General features: G+C 37.1%; 1 protein-coding gene across 18 annotated transcripts in view; it reads left to right on the forward strand.

The window, feature by feature from the left end:
• Positions 1-25,723, forward strand: part of SORBS2 (sorbin and SH3 domain containing 2) — a 209,601-nt gene that overhangs the window by 111,731 nt on the left and 72,147 nt on the right. For 5 of the 18 annotated variants that reach the window (XM_059156079.1, XM_059156078.1, XM_059156081.1 and 2 more), the window contains 5 exons: positions 2,806-2,855; positions 13,403-13,429; positions 13,672-13,796; positions 14,620-15,261; positions 24,293-24,328. In XM_059156079.1, the coding sequence (XP_059012062.1) occupies positions 2,846-2,855; positions 13,403-13,429; positions 13,672-13,796; positions 14,620-15,261; positions 24,293-24,328 (840 nt within the window). In that variant the 5' untranslated portion in view covers positions 2,806-2,845. Of the gene's footprint in view, positions 1-2,805; positions 2,856-7,756; positions 7,850-13,402; positions 13,430-13,671; positions 13,797-14,619; positions 15,262-24,292; positions 24,329-25,723 lie in introns of all 18 variants that reach the window. The other 13 variants (XM_059156095.1, XM_059156088.1, XM_059156090.1 and 10 more) reach the window with 5 other exon arrangements.

Below are 25,723 nucleotides of genomic sequence, written 5' to 3' on the forward strand. Positions count from 1 at the left end.
AAGCTTAATCACCCTGGCCCTTCTTTTAACAACTTGGAAAATGTCTTGCCTGATTAGGAAGTTAGTCATTTCACATTCTGACATCTAAAACAATGAGAAGCTTAAAAACCTCACCAATTACATTGATATGTTACAGGATACATCACTTTAAAGATGAAAAGCCCAAGGACCTCTGGCGCCTTTCTTTGTTCTTGTTCATTTTATTTTCCTTTTTGAGTGGCAGATGTTTTGTAAATATCTGCATTGGAATTCAAACAACAAATGTTGACACTTGGGTCTCTAGCCTCGTTTAAAAACAGTCTGATTTTTTATTAGCAGGTTCTGTATTCTGGGAGTTGGCCTTCCTTCTGTCCGATGTTTTCCTTAACGATCAGCATTATTCCGAAGCGAATGGGATCTTTGTCATTTAGCTTTAAAAAACTTAGGACAGTTTTAAACAAAACGTGTTCTGAAACGGAGTGATGATGTCAAATTTGGGACATGTTCTTCCAGTCTTCATTTTCTGGAGACTGTTTATTCCTCCTTGTTTTAGCAGTTGCCTCAGACTCGGTCACAGACATCCCCTGAGGCTTTTCTTTTCTATTTATTTTATCCATTTAAGGTTAACTTATTAAGAGTTTTGCTACCGAGAGATTAAAATAAATATGTTTGATGGAGCTTTCTCAAGGCTCCTGGACTGACCACGGCTTTCTTCCCTGACTTCACTGGCATCTCTTCAATACAGGCCATGTTAAGGCTTCCAAGGAGAGTTTCCGCATGAGTTGTTACATTTTTCTGTGTTTGGGGGGATGGGAGGGATCATGTGCCTCTTATTTGTATGCACTGAAAAATCAGAGATAAAATTCATCCTAATAAACTTTCCTTCCTAATAAACTTTTTTGAAAGTCAGTTGCCCTCGGGACTCCTGGATGGCTCAGTCAATTAATCGTCTGCCTTTGGCTCAGGTCATCATCCCAGGGTCCTGGGATCGAGTCTGGCATCGGGCTCCTTGCTCAATGGGGAGCCTGCTTCTCCCTCTGCTTGCTGTTCCTTCTCCTCCTCTCTCTCTCTTTCTGACAAATAAATAAGTAAAATCTTAGAAAGAAAGAAAGAAAGAAAGAAAAAAGGAAGTCAATTGGCCTGTGAGATTTTACTGTAAAATTCACAGTAACTTTTAGTAACTCAGTATAAGAGATGGCCTCTCCAGGCAAGAATGTGACACAACACAATGAGGTGACACAAAAACACTACATAACAAAGCTATCATCTGTAACGTTTTCAGCTTATAGCTCTAAAAAATTAATTGGAGTGACTTTCATTGCTGTGATTTTATCCATTCTCTTATCTTCACTGCTTTAGTATTGATTGAATACCAAGGTGTTAGGAATTTAATCTGTCATTAAAAAGAAATCCTTTGCCTCTTGGTTCATAATTATGTCTCCTATCATTTAAGTGCCCCCCCATGCTATTATATTTCTCCATTTCTCGCCAACCCTGGGAGAGAAGATAGGTATCGTTGTACTTAGCAGGTGTTCACATTTTATCATTAAAATGTCACAGTAGTGATGAACAAAACCGGGCTTTCTTTCTATAAGAGGTGATCTTGGCTTGCCATATTGAAAGGAAATGATGGATAATGAATAAAGCTGACCACATGAGGACCGGAGAAATAGTCAGAAAGGATGAGAGGGCAAAAACTCTGGCAAAGACAAGAAAGTCAGGGAGCTCATTGGGTGCACTTTCTAGAGACTGAAGGGAAATATATTTATCAAAAGTCCTTCTTGGCAGATCACGACAGATTTTTTTCATTTCAACCTTATCCCCACTTAACCATAATGTATAAATATTTTAAATTATCAGATGTTAGAGTGCTAATGTACATGAAAAGGAAAGTGTGGGGCTAGAGAAGTTCATGTTCATTTAGGCACAGGTCCTATTCAGAAGCAAAGGCAGAGTGCTTGGGGTGAAACAGCTCTTTCAGAGCTCTCATTCTTAAAGAACTTCTTCCCATGACAGCATGTCCCTCCCCTTTGGTCTTAGTGTGTGGATAAGTAAGAAACTCTAAAAATGGCCTAAGACAATATGCCAGGGAAAGAACTAAGTCATCTCAGATATCATAAAATAATACACAATATCTTAAAACTTTTTTCTACATCAAGCCACATTCCACCAACCATTTCTAATGAATTAATCTCAATTGTTATACATCAAACACTTTATTGGGGAAAAAACACTGTATCTAATCCCGAATCAGAAATGGATTTTGTAGTAACTATTTCCTGCATCTTAAGAAAAAAATAGGTGAATCTCATCTTCCTTGACTGTTCGCTCAAAAAGTATGTTCAATACATTGACTCAGTAATATATTGAATAATGTAAGATCATGATTTCAAATAAAATAAATTAAATAATGTTACAAATTCAATAATAAAAGGTAATGACTTCAAAGTACCAGACTATCTTCCAAAAGAGGACACTCACCAACCAATTGACCCCTTCAGGCTTAGAAAACAAAACTGTTAGTATAAATGTGAAAGAACTTTAATTTTTAACAAAATTCCCCTCGACATCCGTGAGTGGTCACCATTAAACAAAAACCTATGTTTATGTTTATGTTTATGTTTATGATCATGAACCAATAATGACTGAAGTGTAACTTGAATACAATTAGAAATTTTGCCCCCTTATTAAGCCCTGATTTAAAATAAGACTAATGATAATGTGATATTAACTCAAAGGTACACCAGAAACAAGACAAAAACACTCTTTCATGATATTTTGTTCCACACATAGTGAACAGATTAATGCATCATTTTTTTTCTACAGGAAAACTGAAGACTTTAATAGCAAACCCTCCAAGGTCAAAATGAATACAGGTATGCTGTCTCTGTTAGTTTTAAACTCTTTAGCCTTCCTCTTTAAAAATCATCTTGGCCCCAAATTATTAAGTTTGGTACTCTGCTGATCTGATTAGTCTAAGTTCATTACTTAATTTCTTTGTCTTTGTACTTCAGTCCTATGGCTATCAAATGTAGAATTTTCTGTTTTGCTATCTTCTCTTACTCCCTTTTCCATTACCATATCTTGAAATTAACTCCTACATGCCCCAGGAAAAAGTAGCATGTCATTTGATGCATACATTTGAAATTTCTCACTTAAAATAGGCTACATTCATAGGCAAATTGCTCTAGTGGAAAATATTTAAAATTCCCCTTTCTATAAACACTTTATGTTAACTATGTTAACAGTTAGAGTACCAAAGCTTCATGTGAGATCAGCTTCATTAATCTAGACATGATACACGTAAAGTCATAAGCATTATACTTTATGAATGAAAACAGTGTCTCCAACTACCTTTAACAACATTGAGGTCTCTGAATTCTGTATTGTATACAATTAATTGTAACAGGGTTTGGGACACATGCTAGGTACATATGAATTTTTTTTTCCATAGTAGAAATATTTTAACATATTTTCAGCTTTCCTCCCTGTAATTGTTATATTCTCTATCAAGTAATTCTGTAAAATAACTTTCCCACTGAAATTCTGTAACCTATGTTCTAAAAAATGCTATTTCCTGTCCATGAGTGATCACTGGAAAGTTGTTTCAGCCAGTTAACTCCAAGGCAAAGGAGAAAAGGTAGCTCAAGACCTTTTCTCACACCAAGCTGCCTGCCTTTATGCTGTTGCTTATTATTAGCAAAATGCCCTAAGGGAGGGTTAACAATCATTGGTGAGAACCAATATATGTAGAGACATAGTCACTTGTCTTTGTCCATGAGTCTGTGGCTGTCCCTTACCAGAAACCTACAGCAGTTGACATCAGCTGGCCCAGAAAATGCAGTTATAAATGTGGAGAGCCACAGGCAAGATGAGGACATTGGACATAATAAAATATATAAGGAAGGCTTAGAAATCAAGAGAAATGATAGCCCTAGAAATGGACCAAGTAAAGGCACTGGGACAATTGGAAATATGGCTGGTAGACACTGGAAATGAAAGCAGAAATACTTTTAGGCAAAGGGATTGAAGAAAGCAAAAAGAATAGAGAGGAACAGGTGAACAGGAGAAGTCATGGTGTAAAGTCACTCCAGCAGAAGGACCACAGCAGGAAATTATATTTGCTGATTGTTCTCAGGCATCTTCCCACAGATGTATGCTGAGGCTAACTTCCCAGGATCCTTCATTTTGTGGAGCGCTGATTTGCCTTTATATTATCATGCTGTTAATGACAGAGGTATAATATATGATTATATGAAATATGCTGTATTCATTACAATGCATTCAATAATTAATCTTCCTTGTCATAGAATGCAATCCCTCATAGCAAATAGGCAAAAGGAAATTTATACATTTGCTTAGGTCCCTGGGGTACTTGAGCCAAATTACTGCTCCAGCAGCATGAATGTAATTCTCGAAAACATGCTCTTGTTAAAAGAAGTAAGCTCAGCTCTCTATGGAATGCGAATTTGCATAGTTATTTTGCTTGTCTGGGTGAATTTACGCATGTATATGTACATAAAATATGATATTCAAACATATGCATACAAAGTCGATTAGAAGTGACTGGAACCTTTTGTTTAAAACTCGAAAGTACTACTATAATGTTGCTATAAAAACATACCACTTTAAAATATATACATATAAATATTGCTGTAGGAAGTTGAGGAAAGCATTGCTGCTCTATCTACAAAATGAAGTAGAAATTAGTTCCTAAACATCTGTACATAAAATCGGTCTTGGTTATCTACTTAACAATCATCGAAGAGATATATTACTATTTCAATGTCCATGCATCAGTCACTAACAGGTTTTGAAAAAATATTAAGTTAGCTTTTTCATTTTTAGTCAAATGCATGATAGAAGAGCCAAAGAAATGGAATTAATTTTTTCGTATAAAAATACCTAAATATACAAAATAGCAATATACAAAACATGCTGTATTTCCACTCTTAGAATTTGTGAACCATTGTTTTCTAAGGAAAACCTTGGCTCTTAAAGAAAGGAAGGAGAGACAGGCATCAAATAATGCATAGTGTGTGATTTACCTATGAGTGTTTCCCAGCAGTTGGAAACAGCTCCTAGGAGGCCTACAGCGGGATGCAAAAGTAGACCACTTTGCAGGCTGGGGATGAGTGTGAAGGTGAGAAAAGCATCATGATTCTTTAGAATGATCTCCAGTGTGCAATACAGAATCCTCATTTTGAGATCTTAAAAAAAATGTACCTTCAAGGAATAGTAGAAATTATCAACACATAAGTAAGTAGAAACAGAATAGAATAGATTGCTCTCTCCTAGCAATTTCACAAAGGTCTCAACTTTTTGAGGGGAGCTCTGTATTAAACTGTTAATAAAAACTGATGCCCCATTCATTTTATGTAGGTCTGAGAATGGCTTAGAATACAGATATTGTTTAACACAGAGATTCCTACCCTTCCTCGTTTTACAGAGCCAAGATATCTTAGTAATTTTTAGCCACACTCTCAAGCCAAAAGAAATACCTAACTGTTCTATTTATTAATTAGTAGGGACAGATAACTTAATAAGTACTTATGTTCTACCAACTGAGAAGCAATTCGAAAAAAATAATATACTTTAATAAAAAAAACAATCATTTTATTTTATTCTTTATAACCATAGTTACCTACTAATGGGATGTGTTTGTCTGTTGGACACACCAAAACATCTCAGATCATGGAATTTGAGCATACGTTGCCCCTCTCTCCTACTGGTCCAAAATTATTTTCAGAGGGTACTTTGCTCTTTGCCACAGTGGTCACCCAAACCCAGCTTTTCAAAGATGTGATATCATGTCAAGGAAGACTTGACAGTCTATTACATTGAAAATGGGAACTAGCTCAGGCTAGTGGTTCACACAGAGTCTGATAGGTATTACTGTGTTCTCTTCAAGAACATAAAACAGCCTTCCCAAACCCTTGTGAATCTTCTGATGGGGTCCTGGGTGCCTCCTGGACACATTTTGGAACAATGTGTTAACCAGTGACTCTGAATCTTCTCATTGTGGAATGTTTCTTCCTCATTCCTGCTGGTTTTCAGATGTTCAGAGTTAAAAGAACTAGAAAATAAAATTTCTCAGAGGCCAGTTTCTACTTTCAACAGCCTTGACTACCCAGTCCTCTTAGACCATTGATAGCTGCTATCCATGACACCTTCACTGACATCACCTTTATCTGCAACACTCCTCCCTTGTAGCTATTTTTGTTTGTTTGTTTTTGCAGTTTGATAAAATCCTATTGATGCCTCTCAGGAAGATATCTTTAGTATTGTATGTTTCTACCATTTCTGCCTTTCTGTGTTTGATCTTTGATTTATTTGACTTCATGTCTGTTGCTTCAAATCATTTTTCTGTATTCGTTATTGTCCTCATTAGGAAGCTGTTAAACACGTATTTAAAAAATTATATTCTGATACCAGAGTCACTCTACCAGTTTTAAGTTCTACTGACCTCACTGCTTGTGATTTGACCAATAATTAATTCAAATTGCACCTCCACGCACTCTTAAATTCCCTCACTTCCAATAAACAAAGTGGTTACTTTCCTTTCAGGAATAAAGAAAAAGGGGAAAAATGAGAATACCGTGTGGCAATATATAATGATCATGTTATCATATTGGTGGCTCTATTACTTGTTTTCTTGTTCTGACTTTCAAAAAGAATTCAATTTCAGTTGTTTTCATTCTGAGGGAATGAGCAAAACTATTTATTGCACATTCCATATACAAAGGAATGTGGGAATGAAATTGGAATCTGTTCATAAATAGAACATGAACCTTCTAATTTTAGAAGACTAAACTCACATCACATTGAAATAGCTGATGCCTTTTCACTTATTTTATTTCACATTGCGATTTGCATAAAGTTTAAGTATACAGATCCTCATATACATAGTATTTCAAAGTATAAAAACAATATAATTTTTTAAACATTGGTCCTTTCGATACTATATATATCAATATTACCTTTGATTCCAAATCGGCTAATTATTTCCATAACAATAATAACTATGAGAGAATAGAGAATTTCTGTAATAATAGATGTTTCTTTATGAATCTGATATATCAAATATACCATGCGGTATAGGTTAATAACTTTTACTTCAAGAAGTGATTTCAGGGGTGCCTGCGTGGCTCAGTGGGTTAAAGCCTCTGCCTTCAGCTCAGGTCATGATCCCAGAGTCCTGGAATCGAGCCCCGCATAGGGCTCTCTGCTCAGCAGGGAGCCTGCTTCTCCCTCTCTCTCTGCCTGCCTCTCTGCCTACTTGTGATCTCTCTCTCTCAAAAAAATAAATAAAATATTTTTTTAAAAGTGATTTCAGCTACCTTTAGGAATCATAAGTAGTTAAAATACAGTAAAACCCAAATGATGAATACAAAATATGTTACCCCATAGCTCGCAACAGAGTCAAGACAGGTTGTCCTAACCCTAAAAGCTACTCGCACCGCTTATAAATTTACTATTAATCAAATTTCAATGGTATAAGCAAAGCTGAGTTCTATATTTGTGTTTTCATTAAAAAAAACCTATAACATCTTAAGTATAAAAGACAAGCATCTATTTGTAAGACCCCTGGTTTTCTGTTCCGTTCTGTTTGTTTTAGTTTGGGGCAGGTGTGAAATTTTTAGATGTCTTCCATGGTTACTAATCCTGACTGTCCGTCTTCCTCCTGGATGTCTGGCACCTTCCACTTGAAATGCATGACCGTGCATGTGCTTTCTCCTTTGCTGTGGCCTCTGCTGTGTCATTTTTTTGCTTTCAGATAGCGGTGGGTGTGCTCGCAAACGTGCTGCCATGTCTGTTACAATAACATCTGTGAAGAGAGTTCAGAGTTCTCCAAACCTATTGGCTGCAGGTATAATATCACTAACTCACATCAAATGGCTTAATCTGACCTTTCTCTCTTTCCAGAGTTATCTCCTTGGGATGATGAAAGCAGCTGTAAATACCTTTCTAATGGCCGACCAGTTCTTATTTTTCTTGTCTCAAGAACAGCTCCTATCCCTTCTGTTTTTGTTCTAAAAATAAAAAGCCAAAGGAATCTGATATCTTATTTTTTTAAAAAATTGTTTAAAAACTAATTAAAAAACAACAGTCACCTGCCAAAAATGTGTTGAGGAACAACTACAAATGTTAATAACTATTTAAGTGTTTTTTTTTCCTCTCATGAGTTAAAGTAATAGAATATTTAGTTAAGATAACTCACAGGTGCTTTAGTTGTTTTTCACCTAAAAACTGCTGGGGGGGTGCGGTGGGCATCCACGGGGTGAGGGGGCAGCGGGCAGGAAAAGGGATTTGCAGGAAAGTGAATTGTTATTAATTCACTTCTTCACCAAAGGTCACACAAAAAAATGGGATCAAATATTAGTTTTGAAAAAGACCTTAAAACATCTTTTAATCTAATCTGCAAAGACCCTTCTAATGTAAATTTTTAAACATCTTGGTCCAGTAAGGAGGAGCGCCTACCCACAGATATAGATAAATCTGTAGAAAGTAGTTGGGAGTGTGACCTTTCGGTGTGTGTCTCTTTATGACTTACACCGGTGGGTACAGTCTGCACTGAGAGGGGTTACTGATACGAAGGATCAAAGGGAACCCAGCAACCCCCACGACCTGACATAGGGCTATACCTTCTCGTGACTGATTGGTTGGTTGGCTGGTTGGTTAGTGGGTGTTTCCTTGTTTTTTCTTTATAATATTTGTGGGTTTGGGAAAAGTTGGAGACAGATAGTGTTTAAATAATTTTAATCCACAATGTGCCTAGCAGTCTTTTACACACATAAATTTAGTAGTTAATTAATACTGAAGATGTCCTTGGTTAAAGCCCCGTTGATCCTAGGCAGCCATGTTGAGGAAAAAAATAGGCTTTCACGTGTAGAATTCCCACCCTTACTCACCACCACCTCTAGTTCACAAATGGTTAAATACCAGTCCAGGTGGTTCCATAATACAGTGCATTTTAAGAAACAAATTACATTGCAATGTGTATAGTATGATATCATTTTGGTTAAGAAAAATCTCTCTATATGTTTGTTCGTGTGTGTATGCCCATGGGAAAATGTTAGAAAAACTCAAATGTGGATACCTGAGGGAAATGGGAATGAAGGAAGAAGAAAACAAACAAACAAACAGATTAAATAAATAAATAGAATTCTAGGGCCAGCAGGTAGCTGGAATGCCAAACCACAAATATCATTGACATTTCAACCAAGTAAAATTCTGTCCCAAGCTACTCGGATGTGGACCCCTTTGTGTGTCCCATTTGGGAACATGGCACTATTTCAACAATGCCAACTTGTTATGATTTACAAAAGTAACCACGAAAGAAATAACAGTAGATTGAAATAGAGATCGCCATTCTGGAGAGTCAAAACTAGAATATCAATTTCATTTCACTCAACTTAGTGGAAAAATTGTAATGCTTCAGAATCAAAATAACAGAAAAGATTTAATACTTTAGGAACGTGAAATAATCTTCAGTAGTAAAAGTAGGTAATGGCTCTGGACGATTTAAACTTTTGTATCACTAGGAGTAAGACCTCTAGAGAATGAAGTCCCTTGAACTTTGTTTATTGTTACATGAGAAATGGATCTCTTTTGTATTAATTAGACACATGAGATATGATTCCCTTTGCAAGGAAGTTTTAATTACATTTTGAAGAAAATTATATTTTCTGCCTCTTTATGTCTCTTATAGTATGTGGTAGCCTTCACAAGAACTTATTTGACACAGTGTCTTTTTGTGAATCAAAGGGGAGTTAGTAAATATTTACTACATCAGATATTATTAAAATAAAACAACCTTTAAGCAAAAGACCACCTCCACAAAGGATTCTCAGCTTCCCTCCATCCACCCTCAGGTCACAAAGTCAGGACGAGTCATTGATTATTTATCCCTTAAATCAGTGTGTCTTGGTCAACTCTTTAGGAGTAAAGTCCCAATGGACAATTCATAGCATACCCTGATGTTTTCAACCTAAGCTAGAACCACAGCAATGACTATGGTGACCATTTTATTTTACCAAAACGCTTGTCAGTCTAAAATAACACTGATTTGGTGGTACACTATGGTGACTGAGTCCGGCCAACACCACCCATGTGTTTTATACATGGCCTTAGGAAATGTCATCTGTTTGTACCTCAAGTTTCCTTTCTTTAAAAAAGAATTATTTGTCCTTTTCCTACCTCTCTAAGAACTTAATCATTTCCCAAACTCACAAGGATTTGTCATAATTCAATAAGAGTAAATGAAGAAAATAAATAAAATGGCTTATCACAGTACTTAGAAACACAGTAGGCATTCAATTAGTTGAATTAATATGTTCAATTAATTTTTGCAAAGCATTTGAGCTCTCTAAAGAAAGGAGCTATAAGCATTAAAATTATCATAATTTTCGAGAAAAGTATAGTTTATAATGTGTAGTATAGCATACCAGTTAAGAGGCATTTAAATAAAACCTCAGAGTAAAGATTACAATGTAACAGGTACCACCAACACAGCTACATAAAAATCATAATGTTGGAATCATAAAATCAGAAAGGACCTTTGAGGGCCTCCAGCCCCATCCCCAAACTGAGTCAGGAATGCTTTGCCAACTTCTGCAACAAGTGTCCACCACTTTCTGTCTGGACATGGGGAACATTCATTGTATCAGTGAAGACCGCTTATAGTTTTTAATTCTCACAGACAATATTTATATTCACATGCAAAATAGCCAGGGAATGATAAATCTGTCCCATTTATTCACTCTTGAATTTTCAGAGAAGCAATGACCATCAACTAAGGAATACCAGAAATCAAAGCCTCTGATCCCTAGGATTTTCACGAGTGAACAAGAAACTGGGCAAAACCATTTTCACCATGAATCTGCCAAATCGTTTACATGCTAGATCTGTTTTGTTTTGTTTTGTTTTGTTTTGAACCAATGTTCTCTTTACTTGACATGGTTCCAGGATGCTTTCTGTCACCTGCTCCAAGCCACACTTGTCCTCCCTCCCTAAGCTTTCTAGGCAGAAATTAAATAAAAGCAAATCTATGGTGAATAGTATTCATGCGGGATGGTATTTATCTTTCAGGGCCTCTGAAGAATTATAATAAAATAGCAAATCAGGATTGGGCATATTAAATATATAAATATGTTAAATATATTATGTTCATATCTATAAAAAATTATATAAATATATAAATGTATTGGTTAAATTGAATATAACTGGTTTATGTTAAAAAAAAAAAAGCAAACATTGTACATGTGAGTATCCTTAAGAGACCACCCACTTAAAGGTAGACTTTAATCATTAAGACTCATTAAAATACAGGTTCATCCTGAAGTTTTAATCCATGGCTGTTTTTTTCCCTTCTCCTTGCTCATAATTCTACACACTTGTGTCTACCATGTTAATCAGGGCTCAGTAGAGTTCATCTATATTATTATTTTTTAATTTGAGTATAGTTTTAAAAGCTCACCATTCTTAATATGTCATATTTCCTGTAGCAGAGGTACAGTTTCATTTGGAAATCCTGGGCCCAGTACAGGGGGAGAGAGAGGCTTCTGGTGGAGCTCAGAGTGACTGTCCTCTGAGTCTCACACTTAATGTTTACCCCACTATAGTTTTCATAATCTCCCATATGGTCACCAGTAAGAAGAAACAGAGCTGCCCCCTCCACAAACTGTCAATTAAAGGGAGTTTATTTCAAGTGTCTTTCAAATCTGCTCAATCAATATACCTTCCCCCACTACACCACATCTGTACCCCTTCCGTGCCCTGCACATACTCACACATCCTTCCTTATGAGCTCAGTTTATCAAACTAAGAGTGAAATAAACTCCCTATTCTTAAGCAAATAATTATAAGATAAATAACAATAATTCATGCTTCTTCCCTTTTCAGTGCCTTTCCCTCAAGTCCCAAAATGTGTTCCTTGTCACAAACAGTATGTGATGTGCAGGTGGTCAGGACATCTCTCTCCCTGAGTGCTCCAAAGCAGAATTCTAACGATTGTATTGCTACCCTTTTTGTCTTCTTTATGAAGTCCTCATCATTATTTAAGTGATAGAGAATTTCCATCACTTCTGCTTACATTAAATCTTAGAAATAGAGTCCAGTAAGCATTCCACATATAACTCTTGAAAGTTATTTTTTACTTTGCAGTACCCATTTTATTACTTTGATTTTGAATTCATTGGAGATAAATTTTGCTAAATTAGCTATTACCATAAAGGATAAAGATTTAATAGTGTTCTCTAACTCACCTGAGCTGGAGACATGGTAATGTACTCTGTACGAATTCACATTTCTTTTTCTTCCTTTGATTTGGAAAGAATATCAAATATTTGATCTAAAAATCAAACTCACTTCTCAACTCATTTTTATCACTCCAAATTCATGTGTTTAGATTTCAAAATATAAGAAAGAAAAGGACGAGTCCTTTCATATGTAACATTCATGTTCTATTAGGCATTGAAATACAGCAGTTTAATCATGGTCTCAGGGATCCTGCGGGAGGAGTTCAGGATTGGACAGATCAGCCTGGATGACCACTCAAGGTCCTTTCTAAATGTCAGGCTTTATATTTCTATGTGAAGTTGGCCATGTGGTAATAAAGAGCCAAACAATGCCAACAGATTACCTCAAGTGTGCATAAGTTACGGAAGATTCTTGAATGTATAATTTGAATAAAACCAATAGTCATTGAGTCTCTTTCCGACTGCATTATCAAAAGCAATTTATTAATACCAGAACTCATTTTCCACAGCTTACCACAAGACAATGGAATATATTGTAATAACTCTTTTACATTTGAATACAAAATGACTTTAAAACGGTGCTAAGGAGAAAATTCAAAGTCTGGAGTAGAGAAATATTTGAAAATATCACATAATATGGTAGAAACAAGTACACTTTCTTAAAGTACAAAAATGAATTGCAAGCTACAAAAAATCGATTACTATCCAACACAGGAGTTGTGTATGGTCAGTAACACAGGAGCACTAGAAGCTAGGTACCTGGTATTGATTTAATGCTTGGAGAAAATCATCACTGCTTACAAACTAGATTCCTTTTGATCCTTTAATTTGGTATTTTAAAATTCACACATCCAGCTTGGGCAAAAATACGATAGAATTACGTGGTTGCAATATTATTGAAGGAAAAAAAATCAGTGTTTGTCATATGTGTCAATTACATAATTACATATTTTATTTAATGAATGATACTTTCATGGAAATAAAAATAAATGCACAAACCTCCCATTTAGTACATTTGAGTTACTTTGAGGCTTAGAAATGAGATAATGTTTGCAAAAAAAAAAAAAAAAAAAAAGTGGATGTGGCTTTTTGCCAAATGGTCTTTACTGGATTATTCACTTCTTTTTCCCTAGTAGTAATGTCAACATTTCTTTTTCTTTTAGGGCGTGATTCTCAGTCACCAGACTCAGGTACAGAAAAGCTACTCTGAATAATCATTACATTTGTTGTGAGATTTTCTTAACATATCCGTAGTCACATTGTTGACCTCATAGTAAACTTCAATTGCATATACGGTTATGTCTATTAAACTGAATTTAATTTCTAAAAACAAATCTTCAATTTTGAAAATAGAAATAAATTTTACCCCCTAAAAAATGTTAAAAGTGAACATAGATATTTTTGTATCCAATTTGTTTTCCCTTAATGAAAGCTTGGAGATCTTACAATGATCGAAATCAAGAGACACTGAACGGAGATGCTACATATTCCTCTCTTGCAGCAAAAGGTTTCAGAAGTGTTCGACCAAACTTACAAGAAAAAAAGTCACCAACTCAGGTAATCCTGCACACTCTTGTCTATGGTGTTATGTGAAAGCAACGTTTTTAGACTGTGCCCTAGACCCTTTCTCTAGTAACAGGTGCATATTTGGATACCTATTTTATCTTTAATGTTTTGGGTTTGTATTTGTATTCCTTGCCAACCTTATATTTACAACATAGAAGACATGTTTTAAGTTTCAAAACAGGTTTTGTGGGGTTTTATTTTGAATTCAGCTCATAAAAGTAGATCACTTTCTAACATACTGTTAACCATATTTTCTAATTTTTATAAAGCTGTTAGCTGATGTTTGGATTTCAAAGTTTTGAGGTCAGCAATATGTTATTTATTCAATAAACATAAATCATGCAACTGTTTATTATATTAACTAAAAGAACACTGTGTTGGAGATATTAGCAAAATGGTGTCCCAAAGGTGGACAATGTTATTGAAACAATGTGACTAAACATACAGTACCTATACCTCAAAGTCTAAAACTATGCATATACCTCAAGGCCTAAAAATATGCCAAGAGAACACATGTTCAGTTTTAACATAATTTTCAAGAATATAATGGAGACAAACTTCATAATGTATTCTGTCTAAAAACTATTTTCTCCCAGAAGGCAACTATTGATAATAAGTTAAAATGCATTCTAAACAGAATGAAAATGATCATTTAATCTAGTCAATAAAATGTTTAGAATAAGAAGAAGGTACGCCATTGCTTTACTTTCTTTAAGGGTAAGGTTGACACTAGTTTCTACAGTTACTAACTTTGACTTTCTCTCTGTTTTTCCTTCAACATTATTTCTCTCTCCGGATGTTTTTGGCAATCCAGGCACCCTTTCCACCACCCAGAAAAGAGAGCTCTTGTAGCTCTTTGATAACCAATCACCAAAAGTGTGACATTTTAGACCAATTAGTAACTAACACACAAACTCCCTCCTGTACAAAGTACTCTACTAACAAAAAACCTCTTGAGGGAATTATGTATTCTCATGACGACTCTAACCAGACAATTGTATATTCGGAAGAATCTAACACAACTGTGTCGTATACACAAAAAATCACTAACCCGCTACCAATAGCTGCCAGCACTGGTCCCCTACCAAATGCTGATATCAGCACTCCATTTCTACAAGAAGACTACACACAAGATTCTCAGACTCGAAGAATTTCTACATTGAAACTAATCCATAACCAGGATCTAGGAAGCAGTGTCCACTTTAATACTCCACAGTTCTCTCAGTCTGTGGAAGTCCCTTCATTTCTCAAAAGGCCTTGCTCACCACCCCCTAACCCAGTGCCTGAGATACACACAGCATCTCTTTCTATTCAGATAAATCCCGTTTCAGGACATGATCCTGAAAGCCACAAACAGCTACCTGAGCTTTCTCCAGAGACTACAAAGATACCTCTTCCGCAAGAGAGACAAAAATCTGCAGTTGCTGCGGCCTCCCAGTCCTCAGACTGCCGGGTGGTACATTACACTTTCCAATCTCTTCTTACAGGTGTTCCGTAGAGACCCTAACTCTTTTGGTTTGGGCTTCTTATATAACCTAATGCTTTGTAGTTTCAAGCAGGAAGGGAAAGGAGAAAGAAACCATCTTCCTCAACTTTCTAGTTAAAACCCCACTAAATTCACCAATAAATTTCTAGGTACCTTTTATTTAAAAAACAGTAATATATATCAATATATGTTGTATATGTATGTAGACATGTACACACACAGATCTTTTATCCAGAAATCATGTTCCAAAATTTCTTCCTTCTAAGTATTTATTAGAAGTCAATAATGGATTGGTTACCCTCGACGCTGCAAACCACTTCAGTGCTCAAAGTACTTTTAAGTTTTACAGAAATATATTTTTTAAAGATTTTATTTATTTATCTGACAGACAGAGATCACAAGTAGGCAGAGAGGCAGGCAGAGAGAGAGAGGAGGAAGCAGGCTCCCTGCTGAGCAGAGAGCCTGATGCGGGGCTTGATCCCAGGACCCTGAGACCATGACCTGAGCCGAAGGCAGATGCCTTAACCCACTGAGCCACCCAGGCGCCCCTACAGAAATATTTTTATACCAGACCTCTGAGTACCTAGATTTACTTTATTTACATATACCAAGTCTCTCAAAATAATTAGCAATTATAATTTATTTTGGCAGGAAACATGTATCTTAATTCAACCAGTGCTTATTTATTCCTTTGTAGCTCAGTATTTATTTTCACTGAACCTTGATCAATTCCCACTTCTTAAAATTTATTTCAGAAAGTATATTCATCAATCTTCAATTACCCAAAGAGTTAGGAATTAAATTTTTATTTCCATGTAAGTAAAATTTTCTGATAGTGTCATTCTGCTGACATTTATTCATCATTTAGAAGAGAAATGTGTTCTTGATTTCTGCACAACGGCATAGTGTTAAGAGCATGAGCTTTAAGGATAAACAGATTTCAGTTCAATTCCAACCCCCCCCCACCTGTAAAGCAGAAACCTTAAGCTTAGATGATTAAAAAGACAAATGGGTGATTTCATACCACTGCTAAAATATCTCCATCAGCTAACTGTGACAGGCAAAATTAATTCACTAGAGAAAGTTCTTTGAATTAAGATAATATCTTTGGAAAGCCTCCTATAAAATATGACAATAATTATAATAGCAACTAACAAATACTAAGAGTTTATTATATACAGGTCCTGTTATAGCTTGTGTGTATTTATTAATAACTTCCACAATCTCATGAGGTAGGGAGCAAAATCAAGACACTACAGACAGGGTTCTGCCAGTGTCAGGGAGTAAACTTTTGTCTGGGGACACCTGCCTCCAAGAAACAAGGGTAGGAGAAGTCATAGCAACACCATTACATTAACAACTTGGGTTACTCATCTAGCATAGTTTGGTTCTTCTAAATGTTTTATTATGCTTGAAAACTCAAGTTTGATAATTTCCTTTTTCCATGGGTTTTTTCACTATCCATGCTGACCAGTGATAGTTGATTTCATTACATAATCCCCAGAGAATCAGATGATCCACAAATTAAGATTTGAGACCCTCTCACTTTTTTTTCACTCAACAATTATTTATTATTCATCTACTATGTGTCAAGTCTATTCTAGTCACAGAGCTGTATTTGAAACCATTGATATTTAAAATCTTGCCAGGGAGAGGCAAACATTAACAGAAACTTACATAAGTAGATTACCTACATCGGGAAGGAGATTATGTTAATAACTAAGCGCTGCTTAGTAGGGATCTGGGGAGGAGAGTCCATGTTACTTAGGACAGTCAAAGAATCCTCACTGAGAAGACAGAATAGTTTAAAGGGGGAAGCCCTTTCCTGCAAGAGAGAGCATCTAGTGTCAAGGCTTCCGAGCTGAAGTATGCTGGGGGTGCTTGAGGACCTGAAGGAAGCCAGTGGAAAGAAGAGGGAGAAAATAAGGTGTAGAGTAAGCAGAGGTGAAGTCAGAGGTCACAGAGGCCAGATGACAGTAATCCCTGGAAGCCACTGCAGGATTTTTAACTTGTATTCTCAGTAAAAAATGGAGGTCACTGGGAGATTTGGAACTGCCACAATTGTTCTTGGACTCATCATCTAATTGAATCACTCTGGCAGCTCAGTTGAGAGCAAACTATAGTGGGGCAAGAAGGAGAGTAGGCAAGCCAGTCAGGTGGCTCTTGCAACTAAGTAACAAATGATGGTGGCTCAAAACAGGATGGAAGCAATGAAGGTGGTGAGAAATTGGATTCTGGTTGTATTTTGAAAATGGAGAAAAGAGGACTTGCTGACAGACTGGCTTTGTGTGGGACATGAGAGCAAGAAAAGAGTTGACATTGACTCCAAGGTGTCGAGTCATTGCAACTGAGAAGGATGGAATTTGCCATCCTTTGTCCATGGAGACTGGATAACTGTGGGTAGAGCAAGTTTGAAGAAAGTTCAGAGGTTCCATTTGGGACATGGTAAGTTTGAGATGTCTATTAGATGTCCCCATGGAGAGGTCAAGTATGAAATCCAAAATAGGAGTCTGACATTCTGGTGAAGGGTCTAGGTTGGAGATATAAACCATCAGGCTCTGGATGGTTTTTGTAGGCAAGAGCCTGAATGAGATCACCAGGGCATGAGTACAGAGAAAACAGGAAGCCCGAGGACTGAGCCCAAGAGCACTGTCATAGCAAGAAGAGGAGACTCCAGCAAAGGAGACTAGAAGGAGCATCTGCTAAGGGAGGAAGAAACCCAGGACCTGTGGTGTCCTAAAAGCCCAGCCAAGAAAGTGTATGGAGAAGGGAACTGTTAACTGCACAAATACTGCTGATAGGGCAAGTGTATGATGAGCCCTGCTAACTCATCCTTGACTTAGTGGTGGGGACAAGAGACTTTCTCAGATGGGGCTTAAGAGAGAGTAGGAGAAGAGCAATTGGAAAAACATCCTTTCAAGGTGTATTGTAAGCTCTTTCATCTAGTTATTCCCCATCCCTAAGTCTCAGTCCTTCATCTGTAAAATGGGGATAATAATGGCATTCATCTTATAGCACCACAGTGAGGTTTGAATAAGATACTGTGTATAAGGAATTCAGCGTAGTGCCTGCTACATAGTAATCCCTCATTATGTAGTAGTTGTTTTTTTTTTTTTTTTAAATAATACCCTTTGAGGGTATTTGGGGCACCCGGATGGCTCAGTTGGTTAAGTGTCCTACTCTTGGTTTCGACCCAGGTCATCATCTCAGCTTCCTGAGACTGAGCCTCCGATCAACTCAGTTCTCAGTGCGGAGTCTCCTTGAAATTCTCTCTCTCCCTCTCCCTCTCCCCCAGCCCCGCCTCTGCTCACGCTCACTTGCTTTCTTGCTCAAATAAATAAATGAATAAAATCTTTTAAAAAATATAAAAAATAAATTAATATCCCTTTTCCAAACTCTGCATCTGATTGGGAAAAGGAAATATATTGTTTTCAACAATACATTTTTACTTCACCTGATATGTAATTTGTTCCAAATGTCTTCTACAGCCCTTTTTCAGAAGGTGGCCTAACATTGTTGCAGTTTTGACTTTTTTTTTTCTTTTTTTTTTTGGTACCAAGACTATTTAACATGATATCTACCCTTTTAACAAATTTTGAAGTGTCCAATACTGTATCATTAAGTACAGCCACTGTGTGGTAGGGAAGATCTCCAGAATGTATTCATCGGGCATGACTGAAACTTTACCCCTGTTGAACAGCAGCCGTTCTTCCCACCCCCACCCCTGCACCTGGGAACCAGAATTCTACTCTGGCTCCTTGGAGTTTGACCATTTTAGATACGTCATGTAAATGGAATCATTCAATATTTGTCCTTCTGTGACTGGCTTATTTCACGGAGCACAATGTCCTCAAGGTTCATCCGTGTGACAAGACTTCTTTCTTTCCTAAGACCAAATAACATTCCACTGCATCTGTATACCACATTTTCTCCATCCGTTCATCTACCGATCTAAGCTGTTTCCACATCTTGCCTGTTCTGTTATGTCGGAGTTTTTTTTTTAAGATTATTTGTTTATTTATTTGACAGACAGAGATCACAATTAGGCAGAGAGGCAGGCAGAGAGAGAGGAAGGGAAGCAGGCTCCCAGCTGAGCAGAGAGCCCGATGCGGGGCTCGATCCCAGGACCCTGGGATCATGACCTGAGCCAAAGGCAGAGGCTTTAACCCACTGAGCCACCCAGGTGCCCCCTGATATGTCATTTTTAAGTCTCATTTTCCATGTGATGGCCTTTCACAGTGGTGACCTTTTCATTTTAAATACTTACATTCCACATTCTAGCAAGAACTCTCATTAAACACTGGGAGCTATAAGTTACACTCTGTGAGTCAGGCTGATAAAGGTTCTATTAAAAACAAAAATTCTCTACGCTGAGAACTGAAAAGGAAACTTCAGTGTCCTACGACTTTCATTTACTTTTTGTTTGTTTGTTTTTATTAAAGTCTGGCCATGGATTTAAGAAGAAAACAGCAACCTACTTTTAGGCATTTTAACTCTCTCCTTATTTGAAGACATACTGCTTTATAAACTTCACACATTTTAGTTTTCTTCTTACAAAGTTATGAATAGAGAGAACACAAAATGAGGTGTGTTCCTCTTCTGTTACTGTGGGAACAGATATCCTGTTGCTAAAAATGTCACATTGTTCTTCAATGTCAGATAAGTGAAGGTCTAAGCCAGAAGCTTTGAAAAGACAGCAAAAGCGACACCCTGAGCCTTTTCCCTGGCATTTGCGAATGCTGTGCCCTTTGCTTCAGGAAGATAAACTCGACCCTTCTATTATGAAATAATATAATCAGTCATTTGCCAAAGCCTTACTTTCACAGCTGCTGCGGCACACGTGAGGAGGATTTGTCTCATTGTCATGTAGGAGAAGAAAAGTCATCTCTTTTGCCCCACGGGATGAAGATGGATCAGGTAGAATCATGGACAAATGTCAGCAGTGCAGAATGATAGGAAAGTTACAGAATGTAGAGTAGGCTTTCTAGACCAATCCCATCAAGACCAGCCCAGATCACTCACCTATGCCATCAGGTGGGCCAACCAATATCCCACTTCTTCTTCTCCATTGGTCTGCTATGCTATTAGTTGATCAGGTCTTTGGCAGTTTCATCATCTAATGTATGTTGTGTGAATTTTTGAGTGATTGACCAGAAGAGCACATTCTAGAGCCCAATATGAATTTAGAAATCACTGAGGATCTCCTCCACAGAACCTCCAAACCAGTGAACGTGAACCTCTTCTTGAATACACTTGGGCATGAAGAGCTCAGTCACTTTCAGAAGCAGCTCTGCAGGGCTCAAGCCATTGTTGGGTCTAATTACAAGAAAGTATTTATAATATTGAGTCATAATCTGCCTTAACTTCTGCATATTCTTCCCACAGAGCAAAAGAGATGAAGTTCTCTCCCTTTTCTATACGACAGTTTTCATATTTTTGTTCTCTCTACCCTACTCTTTGCTTTGTGCAAAGCATGCCTGTGCCTTCCAAGCATTTCAATTTTTTTTTTTAAAAAATGACTCATTTATGGAGAGCTATGGCAACACACCAGACACTGGTTACATTTCCACACCTGATTCTCACGAGCTTTAGGAGGTGAGTTTTATTCATGTCCCCATTTTGCACACAAAGAAGTTGAGGCCCAGGGAGGTGACAGGACCTGCCCCAGTCTGTCTGACTCCAGATCCACACAGGTCAACCAGTAGCTTCCACAACCTCTGTTTTCTGATATAACTTGACTCTTGAACCTTTCTGGCACCGTTCTTAAAATATGACACCTTCCCATGATTCAAAATCATATTCCCCGTCTGAGTACAGAGGACTTGCAACTATAGATAGCTTTTTTTTTCTTTTGGCTACTAAGTTCATTTTATTTTTAATTTGGCCACTTTGAGGAGGAACATGCCTTCTCCACCCTAACATGGTCCAACAACTCCTTCTTATCTAACACCTCGTCCGATCTGCACATTCTGGGTACATTCCTAACCCAGGGTAGTCACCTGAGTTGGCTAGGCCTGCCTGCCACCGATACACCTTTTCCAGTGCAAACACTCATCTTCCATGAGTCTCCTTGCTCCTTAATTCCTCAAGGAGCCTAACCTAGAGTTAGTGATCTCTTTCATCAACAGCTTCCCTTTAGCATTCTGGGTTGAATTCATTTGAACCAAGATGTTCAATGCTATTCTGAATAACCAAATGCTATCTCTTAGAAAATTAACTGTCTTGGAGTTTAAGTGCTGTCCCTTTCATTTATAGAAACCAGGCAGCAACAAACTGGTGTTTCTAGCTCCTCCCTCCCTCACAGTTCAACAGTTGGAAAAAAGTAAAAAGGAACATATACCAACAAAAGTTCATGTGCCTTAGCCTAGAGTCAAAGACCTTAACCTTATATGTCTTGAAAAGATGGAGACACAAAAGATGGTTTTTTGCAGTCATCTGTCTGTCTGCCACCCAATTCAGTAGGAAAAAAAAAATTACTCTTATTTTAAGTTAATTTTTCCTACTCAAAGTAATCCAGATTAATAACATATTTCCTCTCCCCTCTTCAGGTTCTTTCTCCTCTTACCACATTCTCCTCAGAGAAACATGTATAATGTGGTTTTCTCTCCTGATATCTCTGAGAGAGAATTTCATTAATGAGGAGATTCAAAGTGAAAAACTAGTCTAAGACATAATTTACATCTCTATGGCAGGATATTTCCAAGCTTTGTGTAGGTAGCCTGTAGAGCTCATTTTTTTTTCGTTTTGTCTATAGCAGTTTAAGTGTGGTGTGACTCACCAAGTGTTATTTCATCTGTTACACACACATATATTAAGACTTAAAATTGTGAACATATCAGGAGAGAGTGAGAGAAGTTCAAAAAGTGAAATAGTTCTACACTCTCTTGGAAGAACCAATAAATGGGTAAAAGCCATTCTTATACACAATGCTATACAACCCAATTGATCATATTACCCATGACAACAAAGGTTTTAGACAGAACAGGCTTTAGTACTTGACATGTAGCAACTCCAAAGGATACACACAGGGAAGCCAATCCAGTAAGGGTTGCAGCCATTGGATTTTCCTTTTAATTTTGAAAAGAAAAAATTCCTTTGAGCATATAACTCAAATCCTTTGGCATGATTTATATTACTTAACAAAATTCTCACTTAGCATAAGCAAAACTGAAGAGACTCATGTTATATGGAAAACTCTTCAGTGAAACTGCATTATTATGAGAAATTCCATGGATGCTACCCTCTCCCAAAATAGCTTTATACTGAATTGCATTAGACCTCTAGCAAGATTCTAACATTTTAAATTATAATTATTATAGTTTCATAACATTATAGTCTTACTTCACAATAAGATAGTTTTGCTTTATTATAAAAATTTACTAATACCATCGATATATTCCTACTAGAACATTTTAAGTTCTGGCTAACTTGAAGGTTTCTGTCAGTTAATTCTAGAGATTTTAAAACTGTATACAGTAAAAGAGTATCACTTTTAATGAGTGTGCTTAAACAACAACAACAACAATCTTATTAAATAAAAATAAAATAAGGAAATCTGTCTTTTTACCCAGGGTTGGAATTTCTTAACTTGTTAGATTAAGAACATGCTTTCCAGTATCCACGAACCCCTTTAGTTTATGCAGAATTTTATGTATGTATGAATTTGTGTATTTTTCCTAAGAGAAGAATCAGTCATTGTCATCACATTTTTTTTAAGGTAGCTGTGACTAAGAAAAAGAGATATATTTGATTTTTTAAAGTATTCAATTAAAAGTCTGAGAAAAAGAATTATGACTTTTTATGAGATCGATAGCCTCTATGACATCAACCGTTATTATAATGATGGTTGGCCAAGAATACCAAATAGTACCATTTACACCTTCACTAGGCAAGATTTCTAAGTCTATACAGTTTTCTTTAATTCATTCCCGATCCTTGGATTGATGCCCTAAGATGCTTCTGGCTATCTGTCTTAACAACTTGGCACCACATCAAACACTCAAAAAAACCACCTCTCTTCCCATGGTGAGGTAGGGGAGAATCGAGAAAACAATTTTGCTTCAGAGTTTTCTTTCGTCATGATGAGGCCGATGCTTCTCATCATATTTGACTGTGTGGATAGACATCACAGTGCTATGAAGGGAGCGTTGGGTAGTAATGAGCTTTCCACTCTCTTCCTTTCACAGATCCCCTCCACCATGTTTAGCCTCTTAGGTTACATAGCCTTGGAGGTACTGAACATTTGTTTCTCCAGTTTCTTTCTCCTTTACCTAAGACTTAAAACCAACAGCAGCTCTAACCAACGTGGGGGGGGGGGGTACCTTCTAACCATCATCAGGGGCTGGTGTCTGTGTCTACTTCATTTTCACACCCAGGAACCTCCAACTGCACTGCTCGGATATTTTAAAGCTCAATTCTCTTAGTATTTTAGAGTGAAATCAGAAAAAGAGATTCACTGAGTGGAAAGAAAACAAAATTCCCTTTCCATTTAATCACTTTTAGCTCATGATTCTTTAGATCTGTAAGTCAGGAAAAAAAAAGTGAGGCGACCTGTTTTATTATATTTGGGGGATAATTTCCAGGGTGGGGGAGGCAGTCAGGAGACATTTGCTGTAAGATTTTTCTATTAAAGGGAAACGAATTCTCCAACCAATAGACAACCTGATACTAGTTTGCTGTCACAGGTACCAAATACAAAACTTCTGAGGGAAAAATTCCATGATGCCAAAACTCTCAAAGCTCCCACGTAACATCACAGTGCAGTGCTGTGTGAAAACTGGTCTTATTTCCAAAAACACTTGGCGGATTCATTTTCTTCCTGTTTCCATGCTTGCTCTGTGCTGTGTACTGGCTGGTACCTAATCCTCTGAGTGGATTCCTTAAAGGTCTTGCAAATACAGCTGATGAGAAAGCTGAATAAAGCCTTCTCTGCCACATTGCAAGAAGAGAAGTTTTTATTAATGGATAATGTATATCTCTTTTATTCTTTCCTCAAACTCAGCCTGGAAACCAGAACTTAGCTGCCAATGTGCTGGAGGTAAATGCTTCACAGACACAAAGACAAACCACAGCAGAAGCCTCTCCTTCACGCCTTTTTTCTGTGGTGCTTTCTAACTGAATCGCTTCTTACCTGACAATGGCTCCAGCGAAGGTCGCTGACGTGGCCACCACCTGCTGATTTGGGGCTTCACACCTGCACAGACCTCCCCCCATCCCCCGCCCACGTGACACTCTCATATTGCTTTTCATAAACCCCTTCTCCTTGCTCCTGTCCTCCTGACCCATAGCCATACCTCAGGCTCTTTCACTACAGACTGGTCCTTCCCCTCCAGGGAGTCCCCCCCTGCCATCCTAGATGAGCTCAGGTAGCTGACTCTTGATACCCCTGACCATTCTGGAACCTTCCCCAAACATGGGTCAGAGGTCAGCCATGACAGATGCTGCCATGCATTAAATTATTCCTCCTTCCTTTGCCTCCATCACTTACCGAACAGATCTCCATGGGCCAAACACAAGGACTGGCTGGTTTCTTGTCTGTCATCTCATTTTGCTGCTGGGCATTTTTACTCACACAGAGGTCATTTATATCTAAACCAACTCCATATAGTCCGTCCGGCCAGAAAATCCTTTACAGTCATGCTCACAAGCCTACTTGGAGATGGAAAAGTCAACTCTCTTCTCCTCACTCATTTTAGAGTCATTTATATTTACAGTGTTGCTCTAGCTACTGAGATGTACAGTGATTTGCCTTGATAAAAAATTTTTTATCTCAAAAAAAGTAATTATCTCAGAAATTTAGATAAGCACACATATATTATGATGATTAGATTATAGGGAAAGTCTAAAATTTTTTAAGATTTTAACCCAGTAATAAATCCTGGTAGAGAACAGTTTGCCTCTGAGATTCATACAAATGTGAATAGTTCAGATAGTTCAGATAGCCTTGTTTCTCACATACATAATTCCTGACCGCATGGTGCTAATTCTTGCTTCTCTCTCATTTACAACTACATCTTTCGAACCCCTGGTTCATTACAGGAATGAATGTTATAAATACTGTTTGTCTACACTGCAGAAATTTAGTCCTCTGGTTTTTTTGAGTTACTTTTCCTGGGCCATTCTGACATAGAAATGTGTGAATTCATTTATGGTTTTATATAGCAATAATTTATTTTCCACTCAGAGCAATATAGAAATACTTCCTATACATATGACATTCTTTAAATATGTCTTTATGACAAGCTGTCCCTAAGAAATGATTCATAAATGACTGAAATGCTTTCAAATTTTAAGGTACAGATTTTCAATCATATATAATGTATACATAATGGCTTCATTTTGAAAGGTACACAACACTAGGCCAAAAAAAAAAAAAAGGAATTTTTTTTCTAAAATTGATTTCATAATGCAGCTCAAAATAAGTGCTGCTATA

The sequence above is a fragment of the Mustela lutreola genome, chromosome 18 (genome assembly GCF_030435805.1).
Source record: "Mustela lutreola isolate mMusLut2 chromosome 18, mMusLut2.pri, whole genome shotgun sequence".
NCBI lineage: Eukaryota > Metazoa > Chordata > Mammalia > Carnivora > Mustelidae > Mustela > Mustela lutreola.